We start from the raw sequence: 17,686 nt of genomic DNA, 5'->3' as shown, positions 1-17,686 counted from the left end.
GTTGTTGGAAAGCCTAAGTAATTCTTTAAAAGTCTGTTAAATCAGAAGAACCACACGTAAAGATTTTAAGGCAGCTGTGAAAGCAGAAATTCTTAAGTCATTCACTACCAACTGGTTCGTGAAATTAGAACAAAGTAGCTTTTTAGTTTTAAAACATTCTTTTAAGTACGAAACAATAAATAAAGTTTTAGAACATGGAAATAGGCTTAGGAAAAAAAACAGAAGAAAATTCACCTTTAACTTCACCATCTAGAAATAACTATTACCAAGTGTGTATACACCTTTCTGGTTTTCTCTATGCATATAACCAGCCATATATACATATACGCATACATATATATGGCTGGTTATATATTATATATATGTATTATATATAATATATTATATATTTTATATATCATATATATTTATATATTACATGTTTTTATATATTTATATATTATATGTAATATTATATTTTTATTATATATTTATGTGTATATATATCTTTTTTTTTTTTTTTAAGAAAAAGAGTGCATTAATGGGGGAGCGGGGCAGAGGAAGAGAGGGAAAAGAGAGGGAAAGAGACAGAGACAGAGAGAGAAAGAGAATCTTAAGCAGGCTCCTCACTCAGCACAGAGCCTGACTGGAGCTCCATCCCACGACCCTAGGATCATGTCCTGAGCTGAAATCAAGAATTGGATGCTCAACCAACTGAGCCACCCAGGCGCCCCTAACCAGCTATATTTTTAATCTACAGAAGTTGAAACTTTTTAACTATCTATTTTCACTTAATTCACAGGTATCTTTCTATGTAAATACATGCATTTTTATATACAAATATATACTTCATGTGCATTTGGTTTTTATTAAAGTAAAATCGATAAACAACATTGTGTTAGTTTAGGTGTACAACAAAGCAATTCAGTATTTGTACATACTGTGAAATGACCACTATAATAAGTACAATTAACATCGTCAAGTTTTTAAATGGCTGCACAGTATTTCACTGTATGTATTGTACCATATTTTACTTAAACTTCATATACACTTTAACACATCCCTACTGTTGATGTTTAGGTTGTCGCTAGTTGTTCACTGTGAAAAGCCCTTTCGAGGGGGCCCTCTCTTCCTACCTGATGTTGCCACGAGAGCTGCTCTGACACTTATTTCCTCAGCAAAGTCTCACCTATCAAACACTAGGTATACAACCTAGAAAGAAACTCAAAATCGATGCTGACCCCAGTTTGACCTGAGTGCTTCCTCTTCAGCAACTACGTCCTCCTCGGGGGCCCACCTATACTTCCCTCTTCCAGAATCTTCCATCGCTTTTTTTCTTCTTTCGTGTACAACTCTCCCATTTCCCCTAGCGTGCATCCTGATTGTGTATGTGTGGGGGAGAAATTTTCTAAACAATCCACAACCCCCAACTGGTATTTCAAAAACACATGGGCCTTTATTTTGACAATTAAATTCCTGTTATTGCAGAAACTGTGTCCAATTCTACTTCCAGAGCCAGAAGCACCCAGGCTTGCAGCAGCCGCATGATGAGGACAATGCATATTTTTCCTCTCTCTCAGAAAGCTCCGTACATATCACAGGGGTTAATGGTCTAATTCTTCATTATCTTCCCTATCCATAGTCATCACAAGACACCCTGCCCAGGAAGGCAAGAATGAGAGGTTATTGTTAAGGCAGAACGAATGAGACAATGTGTGGTTCTGTTCTTCTGACCTGACAGTGTGACCCCAGGCAGGGGCAGGGGGACCAGAGGGGGGGCCTGGACTAGCCTGCACGCACCCTTGCACGGCTGTCACTGGTGCTGTGGAAAAACGGACCTGGCTCGTGGGCCTTTCCTCCCAGACTCCTCTCCTTCAGGAGCACCAGGGGAGCAGGTGAACTCAAGATGCCTCCAAGGGAACGTGCTTATTCTCAGTGAGACCGGGAGCATTAGATTCCATTCCTGGCTGCCCTTTCCCACCCCAGGTATCCCTAAAGTTTCTTCTTTAAAGTATAAATTGTGATGAGCTTCTAGGGATGAGGTGCCACACTCATTCCCAGAACAGTTTGGGAAGAATCTTAGTTGCTTAGATCTCTACTCATAAATCAGAAGTTTGAGAATATTCGAGTCAAGGCATTTGGGCACCAAGGGTGTAACCCATCTAGGACATCAAGAGCTACACTATCCCCCAGGCACTGGTGAAGGGGGATGCCTATGGAGGTGTTTATGAAAGGCAAAGGCATTTTTGCTTATTGGCTTGGCACATGCTTCCTCACAGAAGCTATTCAAATGCATACTGTACTTTCTAGCAAAATCACGTCTCTCAGAATTGATGATGAAGAATTTTCTCCAAGACCAGAGCAAGAGCCAAAAGAAAAGGCCACAGAAGAAACCAGAATCCTTCTCTTGGGAGTTCAAAGTCTTGTTCTACCCACGAGCTCACAATAGGCTTCTAGAGTGGAGGAGTTTCAGGAAGTTACTGGGGTCAAGAGGAGGGCAAGGATTTCTTTGTAGCATGATGTGTTTTTCATTCAAAATCAATAAAACGGAAACAAAACACAAGGAACCCCCCAACTCAAAACTGAATTTCAGAGAACAGCCCAGGTTCCCTGAAGCCAGACTCACTCTGTGGCCACCATCTGGGGGATGGGTTCGTCCAGTAGCTCCAAGCTGTGCAGAATCCAGTAGCAGAGCCATGGGCGGCTGGCATCCAGACACTGTGAAAGGCACAGGGGAGAAAACACACCCCTCGTTCAGAATCATTCCAAGATGCTGCTGACAAGGCAACATCTGTCTCACCCCAGCAGCTTAGAAAGGGGGAGGAAGGCACCCTATGAACAATAAACGAATGAAGGACACTTTGCTTTGTGGCCCCAGCCAGCAGCTGAAATGAACACGTGTGCAGAAAGGACAATGGGACAAAGAAGTTTACCTTGCCCCCACTGGGTCCTTCCCTGACAGGCACCTAAGGAAGGCTGAGCAGAGGAGTGCCCACATGCTAGGAAGTTAAGTGATGCTGTCTTCTCAGTGCAGACCCAAGTCGATATATACTCTCAGAAAGGGATTTCCTGGGATTAACTCACTCATTGATTCAACAAATATTTAGCATGTCCTTGTGTGGGCCAAGCATTGCATTAGATACTGCGGGCAAAATAATGAATAAAATTCAGTTCCTACTGTTGAGGTTCTTCGGGTATAGAATGTGTGTGTTTATCTGCAGAGGAAGAGGGCTCTGGACAGATGCATTTAAGCACAAGTTACCTTATCGCTTTACGGAACAAGATGGCACATATCACATGTATACATGTACCTGAATAACGGTATATGCTGTAATGGGCAGAAGCAGAGTCCTGAGGGAGCACACGAAGAGCCTAATTCTGCCTGGGGGGCTGGGAAAGGCTTCCCAAGGTCATATGTGAACAGCTTTGGATCATGATTCAACCCACAAACCTGTACTGAGCATTCAAGGCTAGGCAGGCAGGTAGTATTATTATTCCAGTTTTCCAGATTAAAAGTATATAAATAAGGTCCAGAGAGATGAACTTTTCCCAGAGAAAAGACATCAAATGTCAAAGCTGAGACAGGAAGTCAGGTTTTTGGGACTCCCACACCAGTGCTCTTTCCAGTGGCCCAAGCTGCCCTCCTCATAAATGTGCTGACCATTCTGGCTGTGGTGAGGCCGCCACCTGGGGAGCAAGTGGTGTGGTTCTGGCCTGTCTGGGTGGCAGTCCCAGCTCTTCCGCTTACAGTTACGTGTTTTTGAGCAGTGACTTAATCTTCCTAGGCCTGTTTCCTTATCTGTAAGAAATACTCACCTACCTCACCTAGCAGCTGTGAGGATTAAATGAGATAAGGCATGGTAAGCTTTCAGCCCTCTGTTCAACTGTTCCCTGGTACGGTATTAACTGTATCAGGGCTGACTGCACCCTAACTACAGAAGACTCACAGCAAAGATTGAAAATGTTGAGCCAAGGCCAGGTCTAGCCCGGGACCTGTTCTGCTTGTTCCCTGTAGCGTGTTGTTTTTTTAATTAGAATTAGTTGCAACATTTAAGCACTGGGAGATTCACACAGAAATCTGGCTTCATTTGAAAAAAGCAAGAGAGAGAGAGAGAGAGAGAGAGAGAAAGATCTGGCAAGCCTGGGTCTGCGTTCCTGGATAGCAGCACCTGGCAGCAACACAGGAAAAGCACAGGGCCTTTGGTTTGCCTCAGTCTCCCTCCCACCCGCCCACTTCTCTTATTTATGTTACCTGCTTGGGTCTACCGGCATTTCAGTTGGACAATCCCTGCTGCAAATAATCAAATGTAGACCCCCAAATAAAAAGCAAATGAAAAGCAAGGCTGCCGTGTGTAAAGTAAGGCAGAAAGACTGGAGCCCTCCTGTTGACATTTGTCCTCTGCCTGTCACCTTCCCAACACCCTCCCCCCACCACCTCCTCCACCACCACTGCCCTCCCCTGAGGCCCCTTGGTAGAACCCCAGAGCTCTGAGGAATGGGATTTAAAATGCACTCTAAGCGTGGGCATTTTTATAGTGCTAAACTGTGTTAGCCCTCGCTGGGATTTATATGCTGATCCTTTGGCCAGCATAGGAATTAGATCGGCTTATAGGGCAAAGGATTAGCGATGGACAGGTAACTGCCTTTCAGCTAGCTGGCAAGGGGCATCCAGCAGAAAGCACGAGAACCCCTCACTGTGATCTAACGGTGCAAGAAAGCGCCACCCCATCTAGGGTGCTCTGTCCTTGGGTTGGGGGTGGCGGGGGGGTGGGAAGGAGAAGACTGGAAGAGACCTGGTTCTGCCCTTTCAGAAGTGGGAGTCCCAGCCCTGTGGCCCAGGCTCCCCACTCCCCATGAACCTACTTCCTGCCACAGCCACGTGGTACAAAGAGTGACTCTGCAGGAGGCCAGGCCGATGGGTGTTTTACATTCCAACAGAAAAAAGGAGGACCGTCTGGCTGACCATCTGACAGAGCTCCTGGGCAGTATACTTACCTCATAGGCGTCGGTCAGCTGTCGAAGGCCTCTTTTCAGGTAATGGAAGTGCTTCTCCCTCTGCAAAATAAGCCTGGAAAGACATGGAGCTTGAAAACCTCCACCCTGCTACAGAACACGTGTGCACACACATACACTCCCAGCTTTGGGACAATCCCCCACCCCCCTACCACCAACAAGTACGTAACCAGCATCCCCTTCAGCTCCCAAGGACAGCCAAACCAGAGAGAGGTGGCCAGCACCTGAATGTCCCTAACACATCTGAAAACGTGCTGGCAAATGTTCTGGGTGAGTTCCTCTCCTTCATGGTAGGTGACTCTGGGCTAAGTGAAAAGCCACAGTGAATACACAGGCCAGGCGATGACAAACCGTCCAGAAAGCTCCTGCAGGGTTTCACTGTGAACACACATCTTGTGGCTCCCCACCCTGTAAGCAATTCCAATCTGAGCCTCACTACTTTCCTGACTTGGTTAGCCTCTGACATTTCAGTCATTTCTTCTGGGGTCACTTCTCCGAGGTGGGTCGTTCATACCCTGCCTGCCCCTCAGCTGTGCGTCTGTTATTCCCTCCCTGAAATTCCACCTCCTGCGTGCTGACCCACTGCCCTGGCCAGGGGATCATAATCGTATTCTGCAGCCAGCCGCTCTCCTTGGCACTGACGTCAGCAACACTGGCCTGTAAGGTGGAATGTGCCTCCTGTGGCCACCTGCATGAGCAGGGCAAAGGACAGGGGCTGCAGGGGGCCACACTTCTCGCTTGGTCTCACAGAAGAGGCCTGTGTGATTACAGAAGGAATGAAAAAAGAACAGAACGGCAAGACGTCCCCTGTGCTTACTGATAACACAAATTAAAAAAGAACTGTTCTGTTTTCTAGGTGATCCATTCCAAAATTGTTTGGGGCACCCGGGTGGCTCAGTCAGTTAGGCTTCTGACTCTTGATTCAGCTCAGGTCATGATCTCATGGTTCGTGGGTTCAAACCCCAAGTCAGGCTCTGCACTGACAGTGCGGAGTCTACTTGGGATGCTCTCTCTCTCTCTCTCTCTCTCTCTCTCTCCCTCACTCTCTGCCCCTCCCCCATTCACATACATGCACGCTCTCTCTCAAATAAACTTTAATGAGTTTTTTTTTTGTTTTGGTTTTGTTTTTTGAGAGAGAGAGAGAGAGACAGACAGACAGAGCCTGAGTGGGGGGCAGGCAGAGAGAGAAGGAGACACAGAATCTGAAGCAGGCTCCAGGCTCTGAGCTGTCAGCACAGAGCCCGATGAGGGGCTTGAACTCACGAACTGCGAGATCATGACCTGAGCTGAAGTTGGACGCTCAACCGAGACATCCAGATGCCCCTCTCAAATAAACTTAAAAAAATAAAATAAAATAAAATAAAATAAAATAAAATAAAATAAAATAAAATAAAACAAAAATTGTTTATTGAACTCCCACTGTACCATGCTCAGAGTAAAGCCATTAATGTAGTCTTCACCTCAGAAAGTCTCTCAGTTCAGTACTGGAAATGACTTAAAGACACAAGTGGCTACGATATAAAAGACAAATGGGTAGATTTCATGAAGGAAACAGATAAAATACTACCAAGGCTCTAAAGCCAGGGGCTGGGGGCATCTCATTAAGAAAGGAACGATCAGGAAAGGTCGTGTGGAAGAAGAGGAGTATAAGGCGGGTGGCCACGGTAGAGGGAAAAAAATGTTTACCGGTAGAGAGGGTGAGGAGATGGTAGCCAGAAGGAAAAGAAACGAGCAGGTTCAGACGAGTGCTGTCCAAAAGAACTTTGTCAGCGATGATGGGAACGGTATCTGTGCTGTCCAACAGGCAGCCACCAGCCACAAGCGGCTACTGGGCACATGAAGTGTGCCAGTGCGACTGAGGAGATGAATTTCAAATTTTGTTGCATTTTAGTTAATTTAAGTTTAAATAGCTGCGGGAGGCAAACGGCCACTGTATGGTGGAGCACAGGTATAAAGTGTGCAAGAGGTGTGGGGGAATCTGGCCTGAATGTTAGGAATAAAGGACAAATGGCCAAAAAGGCAATGCAAGCCCTTTTATAGGGGTCTGGGATGCCAGCTAAGGAATTTCTACTCAATTTTAGTAGGCAGAGGTAGACCCTGGAGGTTTTCTTCTTCTTCTTTTTTTTTTTTTTTTTTTTCCACTTCAACTGTGTTTATTTTTTTATCGAAGCATAGTTGGCACACAATGTTAACATCAGTTTCAAGTGTATTACCTAGTGATTCAACAAGTTTATGCATTATGCTGTGCTCACCACAAGTGAAGCTACCATCTATCACCAATATCTCTGTCTGACTTATTTCACTTAGCATAATACCTTCTAGGTCCATCCATGTTGTTGCAAATGGCAAGATCCCATTCTTTTTTTTATGGCTGAGTAATATTCCATTATGTATATATACCACATCTTTATCTATTCATCTATTGATGGACACTCAGGGTTGCTTCCATATCTTGGCTATTATAAATTTTTTTAATGTTTATTTATTTGGGGGGGGGGCACAAAAGTGGGGGAGGGACAGAGAGAAAGGGAGACACAGAATCTGAAGCAGGCTCCAGACTCTGGGCTGTCAGCACAGAGCCTGACATGGGGCTCAAATCCACGAACCACGAGATCATGACCTGAGCCAAAGTCGGACGCTTAACCGAGACACCCAGGTGCCCCCGTATCTTGGCTATTATAAATAATGCTGCAATAAGCACAGGGATGCATATATCTTTTCAAATTAGTTTTTTTGCTTTCTTTGGGTAAATACCCAGTAGCGGAATTACTGGATCATATGGTATTTCTTATTTTAAATGTTGAGCAACCTCCATACTGTCTCCCACAGTGGCTGCATCAGTTTGCATTCCCACCAACAGTGCAGTAGGGTTCTTTTCCCCCTACATCCTCACCAATGCTTGTTATTTCTTGTCTTTTTCATTCTAGCCATGTATAAGGTGAAGTCCTGAAGGCTTTGAGCTGAGAAAAAAAATGAAAAAAACTAAGCTTTTAGAAAAATTATCTGGCAGCAGTAGGCGTTCAACATGTGTTTACAAAGGAGACTGAGTGAAAGCACTAAGCATGGAGAGAGATGAGGTGGGAACACTGGGTAAGGCGGGTGCCAAGAATCTACCAGAGTAGAAGTCCTTAGAGCACTCGGGGCTTAACACCATGGTGACCCACGGGCAGGGGGGCTGTATGGCACGGGAAGTCTATGTGGGTGAGGACGTCAGTCGCACTGTTGGAAACACATGTGAGACTCAGGAGAAGGCTCCAAGTGACACAGACAGACTAGGAGTCATTTACCTGCATGCAGGTGACAGGTGAGGCTGCAGGAGTAGAGGACAAAGCAGAGAGAAAAATCTGTATGCTGAACTGGGGGAGAACCCATCTTTAAGGGCTCAGAGGCTGAGGAGCCAGAGGAGAGAATTAAAGAACGCTGCATATGTGGGAGGAGGACAAAGGCAATGTTGTGTCCCAGGTGAAACAGGAGGAGAGACCTCCATGGAGGTATTTAACAGTCGCAGATGACGCGGCAAGACTGAGGAAAAAGAGAACAAACGATAAAGTGGCTGGTGACCTTAGGAGAGTTCAGGGAGCAGAGAGAGCAGATTCCAGATCACAAAGAAGAAGAGAAGGACAGACTCACTTTCTCTTTCAAGGAGCTCCAAGGGTCAGGACTCAGGGAGTGCCCACTCTGTGCGGGCCAAGCATCCTGCACGGATCAGTGGACACTGACCCTGCTCCCCAGAGCTACAGCCCTGTGTCCAGAGGTGGACACCGATGAGCCACTGGCAGCCGGGGCCCCATCCGACAAACAGAAAGCCTGACGGGCTCTGGCAGCACACAGGAAGGCACAGAGGATCAGAACTAACTTCCCAAAGGACACAGCACTACGTCAAGAAACGAAGGAGGGGCGCCTGGGTGGCGCAGTCGGTTAAGCGTCCAACTTCAGCCAGGTCACGATCTCGCGGTCGGTGAGTTTGAGCCCCGCGTCAGGCTCTGGGCTGATGGCTCGGAGCCTGGAGCCTGTTTCCGATTCTGTGTCTCCCTCTCTCTCTGCCCCTCCCCAGTTCATGCTCTGTCTCTCTCTGTCCCAAAAATAAAATAAAAAACGTTGAAAAAAAAAAATTTTTTTTAAAAAGAAACGAAGGAGACCTGGGACATGAGTTAGCCAGCCAAAAAGAAGGGGATGGGGCAGGCGCTTCAGGAAGGGAACAATGTGGCACGTTTGTGTAGGGTCAGTTCAGCGGGAGCAGATGTACAAGGTAGTGAGCCATGAGCAATCAGACGGGAGAGGTACGTACCGAGAGGTACGTCAGACCACGCAGGACTTATAAATGCGTGGGGAGTTTGACTTTAAACCGAAGAGCAAATGGGAGTCACTGTGCTTCAAGCATCAGATGGCCCTTGAAAAGTCCATGCTAAGTAAAAGAAGCTGACACAGAAAGACCACATAGTGTATCATACTGTTTATACGAAATGTCCAGAAGAGGCAAATCCACAGCTGAAGTGGTTGCCAGGGGCTGGCTGGGAACAGAGGGATGGGAGGGGGATAGCTAAGGGGGACAGAATTTCTCTGCGCGGTGATGAAAATGTTCTAAATTAACCGTGGTGATGGCTACACAACCCTGTCAATAGACTAAAAACCACTGAATTGTACACTTTAAATGGGTGAATTATATGATATCCGATATCTGAATTGTATCTCAAAGCTGTTACAAAAAAATAAAAGGCAAGTAAAAAAAAATTCTTTTTTTTTTTTTTAAGTTTAGTTATTTTGAGAGAGAGAAAAAGAGAAAGTGCAAGTGGGGAAGGGGTAGAGAGAGAGAGAAGCCCAAGCAGGCTTCTGTCAGCATGGTACCCGACGTGGGCCTCAAACTCATGAACCTCGAGATCATGACCTGAGCCACCCGGGTGCCCCCCAAGTAAAAAAAGTCTAAGGCAGTGGCTGAAGTATTTTAGGCATGGGAAAGACATGGTCAGATCTGCATTTTCTAGATGGCAGGAGTGGCAGCAGGCTGAATGGGCTGGGGTAAGACTAGTGACAGGAAACCAAACCCACAATCTAAGTGTGTCTGTGGTGTGTGTGGGGGTGGGGGTGGGGGGAGAAAGACAACAGAGTGGCAGCCTGATGGGGCACTGGGGGGAAGGCAAGTGGTTCAGCCACAGAAGAGGTAAAAAATGCTTGAGAGCCAAGATGCTGAAGATGCAAAAGCCCAGAGAAAATCCACCAGCAAAGACCCCCAACGAAGAGGGAGGAGGGTTGGGGTGGAGAGTTCTGGGTTCCTTCTCCAGGCTTCCTGTTTGTTTTCCCAGGAAGAGGAGGGATTTGCTTAGGTGCGCAGTCTAGGAGAGTCTGGCAATAAGGAAGGACGCTCCATTCTCAGAGACAGACATCATGAGAGTGTGACATTAGACAAACACAGGACTTGGAAGTGGGGGAGGGGGGAGGAAACTCATGCGGGACAACCTGGAGTTCTCAGGAGTCAGGGGCAGGAGCAGGGGAGAGTTGTGGCTTGGCCACTGGGGGAACGTGTTAGGAAACGTACAAGAGGTGAGGATAAGAGGAGCGCGCGGAGGTAGTGAAGGCCTCACTGGAGCGGGTGGGACCACTTCTGGTGAAGCCACACGGCAGGCGCCGTCACAGCACTTTGCTCCTTGGAAATCTCAACGGGACCCTTCAGCAGAAGCAGGGAGACGGATGCCATGGGAAGGACCAGGAGGGTGGGATGAGAAGGAACGGAACGAGACCAGGGAACTGGTGAAACAGCTCACAGTCATGCTGGCCCAGGCCGAGAGGCTGGGGGCGGGGGGGGGGGGGGCAGGATGGAGTGCAGGCGAGGAGAACCCCAAGCCAGGTGGGGGCAAATACAGAAAGTGGAGGCAGATCGCCCAATTTCTAACTCGGAAAGGACTGACTCACAGTGGGGTTTTCTACAGGTCAGCCCTCTTCTGTTGAAGAAACAGTCACGGGAATTTGAATACGCCAAATACCTTGAGATGCTAAGCCACAGAGCGAGGGGAGAAGGGAAAGCCGAAGAGATCACCAGCCACCTCATTCGGAAATGGGAGGCCAGAGAGCATTAAAGGTCTCCTGTAAAGAAGGGTCTGTGACCCTGAGCACAATGCGGGGGAAAGGGGCCAGGTGAGAAAGGGATGCGTGTACTGCGATTCCCCGGTCAGTAGGCCTCCCCACTCCGATCCGTGTAACTCCGAGGAGAGCTCACACCTGGCTTCAGCACCTGTGCCCAGCACAGCGCAGGCTCTCAACATCTGTTTGTCAAATGAACAGAAGAAAGAATAAAGGCACCGTAAGGACAGTTTCCGATGGACCTAATGAGACTGTTCTCCCTGGATATATGTCCCTTCAACTTAAAAGAATGATAAACCTCCAGGGGAGTTCAGGTTCACTCAGAGACAGCAAGGAGAGGGGCGGCTAGACTGGCTCAGCGGTCAGCTCTCGCTCATGCTCACACCCACCGTGCTGAGGAGACCCGCCGGCCAAAGCTGACCTTCATGGTGGGACTGAGGATTCTGAGAGAGCCCAACTAGGCACCTAAGCGCGCACCTAAGTAAATCCCTCCTCTTCCTGGGAAAACAGGAAGCCTGGAGAAGAAACTCTTTTCCTTGTCTTCTCAGCACTCCTCACTTGACAAGCAAGGGGCCTTTCAGTCACTACAAAACGAAAGACCTCAAGGGCAAATGCTTCCCTGCTGAGTCTGACTGACTCTTCAGGATCCTGCCTCTGGACACTTGGAACATCACATGCCCAGAAACACCTAATTGAAGGGAGTCTCACTCACCTTTTATGCAGCACTGGGTTGGCCCCTGTGGGCAGGTTCCCCCACAGCGCCCTCCTAGCTGACCCTCACTCACAGCCAGGCCCTAGCAGCCCTACCAGGAGGGAACTGATAAGTTCCTCTGGCTTGTTTTATCTGAAGACCAGCCACATGCAGGAAAAGAGGAATTCTATGCGGAAAGCATTTCCACCAGGGAAACTACTCTCTTTCATTTTTGTCCACTTAATCATAAATACACACACACAGGCATGCACCCACATACATGCTAATGCCGATATGTATAGATTACTCTAAAATCTTGCAAAAGGTTTCTTTGTTGGGGTGCCTGGGTGGCTCAGTCAGTTAAGCATCCGACTTCAGCTCAAGTCATGATCTCATGGTTCGTGGGTTCAGGCCCCACATTGGGCTCTGTGCTGACAGCTCAGAGCCTGGAGCCTGCACTAGATTCCGTCTCTCCCTCTCTCTCTCTCTCTGCCCCTCCCCTGCCTGTGCGCTCACTCGCCCTCTCTCTCTTTCTCTCTCTCTCTCTCAAAAATAAACATTTGAAGGAAAAAAAAAAAAGATTTCTTGGTTTATATAGAACTTCAAGGGCCACAATGCTAATTGACTGAATTTCAACTTCTCTGAGGCTTATGATTGTTTTAAATTAAAGGGTCATATATCCAACTTCTTTTGGCCAGCCACAAATTGTATAAGAGCCTTACTGTTTTGCACTCAACTGTGTCCCCCAAAATTCATATGTTGAATCCCTAACGCCTAGTATGATTGTATTTGGAGACACAGTCTTTAAAGAGGTATTTAAGGGGGCACCTGGGTGGCTCAGTCAGTTAAGCATCTGACTCCTGGTTTCAGTTCAGGTCATGATCTCATGGCTTCGTGGGTTCAAGCCCCGCACCAGGCTCTGCACTGACAGCGTGGAGCCTGCTTGGGATTCTCTCTCTCTCCCTCTCTCTCTGCCCCTCCCCCACTTGTGCTGTCTCTGTCTCTCTCAAAATAAATAAACACACTTGAAAAAAAAACAAGAAGTATTTAAGGTTAAATGAGGTCTGGTGACCTTATAAGAAGAGGAAGAGACACGAGGGAGGAGCATACACAGGAAAGGCCACGTGAAGACGAAATGAGGAGGCGGCCACCTACAAGCCAAGGAGACAGACCTCAGGAGAAACCACCCCTGCTGGCACCTTGATCTCGGACCTCCAGCCTCTAAGACGGTGAGAAAATAAATTTCTGTTGTTTAAGCCACCCAGTCTGCGGCATTTCATTATAGCAGCCCTAACACACTAATACACTTGCCATTCCTTTATTCTCAATTCACCTCTTCCAAAAATCTTTTCTGTGTAACAAGTTAAAACCGAAAAGCTAGGGCTCCTTCCCTTTCCTTCCTCAATAAGTCAGCCCTAAACCCGTGCAATTAGGTGAGCAGAACAACACAGGCTCTGTGCAGGAGTGGGGCGGCGGGGCAGGGAATCCAAGTGGATGAGAGGGCCATCTGTGTGGCTGTGCAGAGGGGGACAGGAGATGGGGACACACAAGAGAAATGATCAAGTAAGTAAACATGTTAAAGATATTGGGAGTCCAGTTCCGCTGTCCAAAAAGGAACTTAGAAATATATGTAATTGTATATTGTAAATACAACATAATTTCTTACTATGGCTTGAATCCCATTGGGTTACAAGACCCTTCGTGATGTGCCTCTACCTACTTCTCTCCAACCTCAACTCATGCCCTCACCAAGCTCCAGTCACACTGCCTTCTTTGTGCCCTTTTCTTTGCAGTCTCAGGACTCCAGCTAATGCTGTTCCCTCTGCCTGGAACACTCCGACCACCTCCCAAACTGACCAACTCCTACTCTCCCTCTGGGTCTCATCCTGAGAGCCACTTTCTTTGAGAGGCCTTCCACTATAGACTGAATGTTCGTGACCCTTCAAAATTCAAGTGGAGATCCTAATCCCCAGTGTGATGGTATTAGGAAGTGGCATCTCTGGGAGGTGATTAGGTCATAGGAGTGGAGCCTCATGAAGGGATTAGTGACCCTATAAAAGAGGGTCCAGAGAGCTCCCTCACCCCTTCTTCACGTGAGGACACAGTAAAAAGATGGTCATCTATAACCAGGGAGTGGGCCCTCATCAGACATCAAATCTGCTGCTGCTTTGATCTTGGGCTTCCCAGCCCTAAAAATAAATGTTTGTTGTTTAAACCACTCAGTCTATGGTAAATTGTTGTAGCAGATGGAATAGACTCAGACACATTCCCTAACTTCCCAACCTAAAATACATCCTCTCTGTTTTCTCTCAGAGCCTCCAATTCCCTTCTTTGACACTCACCCCATTGGTAATTCTGTATTTGCATTTGTTTGTTTAATGGCTACCTGCCCCATGAGGCTGAGAGCCCAGTAGGGGCAGGACCTGGGTCAGCCTTGACCACCCTGTTTCCCAAGAGGAAAATTACATGTGAATATGTGTGTGTGTGTGTGTGTGTGTGTGTGTGTGTGTGTGTGAGAGAGAGAGAGAGAGAGAGAGAGAGTGTGTGTGTGTGTGTGTGTGTGTGTGTGTGTGCTTAGTTGATGCATCTCAGATTTCTCACTAAAGCTAATGTAGTAAGTGGAAAAGAGTAAATTCACAAGTGTGTGGAATAGTGAGAATAACCACGGGGAATGAAAAATTAACTTTCACGGGAAAGCAGGCTACTGGCAAACAAAAGTGTTGAAAGCATCTCACTCCAGGACAGGATGCAGGTTTCACAGTTTTAGAGAAGGAGGGAAATCATTTATAGAATAGGGAATAATTGTAGGATGGATCAACATTCAGCTTCAGCCTTGAACTTCAGCCAAATCTGGTAGATATCTGGCTGTGGCACTGGAAGGTTCAATAGGCAAATGTCTCCCTCAGCATCATTCCTAGCATCCCTGGACCTGTGCGTGGTCAGTGGTCCTGAGTGTGTGTGCGATTCTATCACACGGATCGGTATCATAGCCTCAAAGACAAACAAGCCATGCCGTTTAGATTTATTGCTAATAACAGAATATTCAGCTCAGCTAAAAAAGAAGCTTTGTTCCTGCATTGTGTCACGCTTTTTACATTTGACATCTAAAACGCTGAATATTGAAATTGTGAGAATATTTTAAAAATTTGCTAAATTTTCAGGTTTATTCTTTCATCCTAGAAGTTTGTTCTAGGATGTGATATCTGGCTTTAGCCTTCTATTGATATGTTGATTTATATCCACCATTCACTCAGCCATTCAGCAAAATATGTAACATCTCTAACATTAATTAGCGTGCTGTGACATAATGAAATGTTTACTGGCATCCTTTAAAACACTCATTTTTAGAGGCAACAATGACAAAATGGGAAATGTCAGATTCCTGAAATAAACCCAGAGCCCTGATATATTCTCTTTCTAAGAGGATCCAAACCCAAGAGGAACATTTTTGTTTTCCACCCACACCTGACCTAAGACCTCTGAATTCAGGGGATTTAATGTTTTTTATTGTCCTCCACAACCACTTCCAAAACACAACTTCTTCCTTCCAGACTATGTAACCTCCCATTCCCCCTCAGAATAAAAGAAAAGTCCCAGGGCTCTATTCTGATGGTGGGTAGAAAGGGATGTCAAATGATCAAAGGTCCCTTTGGGGACCCTGGGGACATGTATGTGTGCACAGAGCCTTAGACAGTAGACAGAGACTCAGCCCAATCAGGTGAGTCACCGGGGAAGCAACTGCTAAACACAAAGACCCACCGAAAGCAATCACGCCCCTCACCACCACCAAGTCCCTCCGCCTCTGGGGAAGCCTCCCCTGGACTGGGCAGAGTTGGTGCCTACCTGCCCCCTTCAGCTGTTTATTTACTTTTCTGTAAAAATACTCTGCTGTATCTTTAGCACAAATGGTAGATTACTTCATATATTTTTCTGTATTTTTATTTTTCCATTTAATGTATCTTAAGAGATTATTCTAAGATAGAAACCATATTTAAATAAAAATCTGGAAGAAAATAAATGTTTTTAAAAACCTACTTTAAAAAAATCTTTGGATTAAAAAAATTTTTTAAAAAGTGGGGGGGGGGGGGGGGGGGCGGGGAGAGCACCTGGGTGGCTCAGTCGGTTAAGCGTCTGATGTCAGCTCAGGTCAGGATGCCACGGCTCCTGAGTTCGAGCCCCGTATCAGGCTCCATGCTGACAGCTCAGGGCCTGGAGCCTGCTTCGGATTCTGTCTCCCTCTCTCTGTCCCTCCCCTGCTTGCACTCTGTCTCTCTCTCTCAAAAATAAAAATAAAGGTTTAAGAAAAAATTAAAAAATTTTATTATTTAAGTAGAGGTGACATACTACGTTATATTAGTTTCAGCCCCCGAGCTGTCTAAACAAATGAGCTTCATTTCCTAATCTCCAGCTGTGGCATTCATTTATTGAGGCCTGACCTTTAGGTTAACACAGAGATTTAGTTTAGCAGTTCGGGAAAACGCTCCTTTCATTAGTTGGTAATTTCCCTCTTTCTTTTCCCTGGGAAGAAAAACAAAGATAACCTTCCTACCTGCCTTTCCCTTTTTTCCAGTTTGCCTTTTCCAATGATTTTCTGCCTTGGCTCATCAGAACTTGCAGAAGAAAATCTCTTTTTCAAGGAAATAGTGGCAAACTACAATGGTGGGGAATAAAAGCCACAAGGTTCACTCAGGCTAGAACCACGTGTCACGCTTCAGTCAGTGAAGGCACCCAGGCGCAGGGGCTTGGGCAGGGGCACCTGCCCTCCGCTCCCTACAGCCAATCAGCCAGCAGCCCCGCTCGCCTTGGCCCAGAGGTGGTCCAGACAGCATGCTGTGTCACTGAGGTAAAATGATGGCCACACACAGCTTCAGACTACTGATCCATCCTGATGGCTGGAAATGCGATACAGTCCGGTTCTAGAGGAACAACCCGTGACAGGAAGAGGCATGCTAATAAAGGGAGGCAAGAACCTCAGGAAGCTCTAGTGTGATACGGTATAAGCTAGAAACAAGAGAAAATAAAGGTTCAACTTAACTAATAAGTTTCTGCTTAAAATCCCCTTTTTGGAATCTCTGACATCAAATTGCTTAGAAAACTTTAACTTGCTAAGTGCCAAGGAAAGCAAAAAGGCGCTGTTTATTTTCTCCCCAGAAACTGAATCCCTGGGAGCAGCTGCACGCTTAGCAACAGGGGCCAGGCTGGGAGAAGGCGCAGCTCGGCCCATCCTCCCATCAGATCACAGCATACATCAAGAGAATCCATCCTTTGCTGCCCCCTTGGGCTCTACATCTGTTTCAAAGCATAATCCGAGAAAGAAAACCACCAGAGTAGCAGGTCACAACTGAGCAGCAGAAACATGAATTTCCTCTCCCCGTCTTCAGAGCTCAGAGTTCAGGCCTTGAGGGGTACCCCCACATAACACAGGCTGGCTCAGCTTGAGGGGAGCATCTCCTCTAAACCACTAACAGAGGAAGGGCTTGGGGTCACATGCTTACCCAGGGCACTACAAGGTCAAGAAACCTGTCTCATGGCAGACTTATCCCCCAGGTTGAACAGGCTCATCATGGAGGAAAGAAGAAAGGCTCACAGAGGAGGGGGTGTTCTCCCAGATCCCCTCAAACTCCTAAATGCTTACCTTGGTACAAGGTGGTTGAACTTGTAAGAACTGAAGACGTCTTGGATCTTTTCTTCTACTTTTGCCTGGTAAGAACGCAGGAGATGGGAGAGAGAGAAAACAAATACCAATGAGCCTCTATCAACTTTTTCTTCCTGTTGCCACAAATGCCCATTGGTTGCAGTTGCCTGGTGTGGTTTTGTACTTCACGATACTGTAAGACTAGAAACAGGGACTCGGCAGGGTGACAGGCTCAGGACAGAAGAAACAGAGAATGATCTATACCAGGCTGGCATTACAATCGACTTCTGAAG

The 17,686-nt window shown here is 46.7% G+C and overlaps 2 protein-coding genes across 2 annotated transcripts in view; both read right to left on the bottom strand.

Annotated features, from left to right (window-relative positions):
- Positions 1-17,686, bottom strand: part of CHURC1 (churchill domain containing 1) — a 417,546-nt gene that overhangs the window by 324,741 nt on the left and 75,119 nt on the right. The window lies entirely within an intron of this gene.
- Positions 1-17,686, bottom strand: part of FNTB (farnesyltransferase, CAAX box, subunit beta) — a 67,498-nt gene that overhangs the window by 34,919 nt on the left and 14,893 nt on the right. Inside the window, exons 2-4 of the mRNA XM_060620052.3 lie at positions 17,394-17,458; positions 4,975-5,047; positions 2,606-2,697 (exon numbers count right to left, since the gene is read on the bottom strand). Of these exons, the coding sequence (XP_060476035.1) occupies positions 2,606-2,697; positions 4,975-5,047; positions 17,394-17,458 (230 nt within the window). The remainder of the gene's footprint in view (positions 1-2,605; positions 2,698-4,974; positions 5,048-17,393; positions 17,459-17,686) is intronic.

Source organism: Panthera onca, chromosome B3 (genome assembly GCF_046562875.1).
Source record: "Panthera onca isolate mPanOnc1 chromosome B3, mPanOnc1 haplotype 2, whole genome shotgun sequence".
Classification (NCBI taxonomy): Eukaryota; Metazoa; Chordata; class Mammalia; order Carnivora; family Felidae; genus Panthera; species Panthera onca.
Note: the sequence above shows the minus strand (reverse complement) of the source record. Positions and strands in the feature narration are given on the sequence as shown.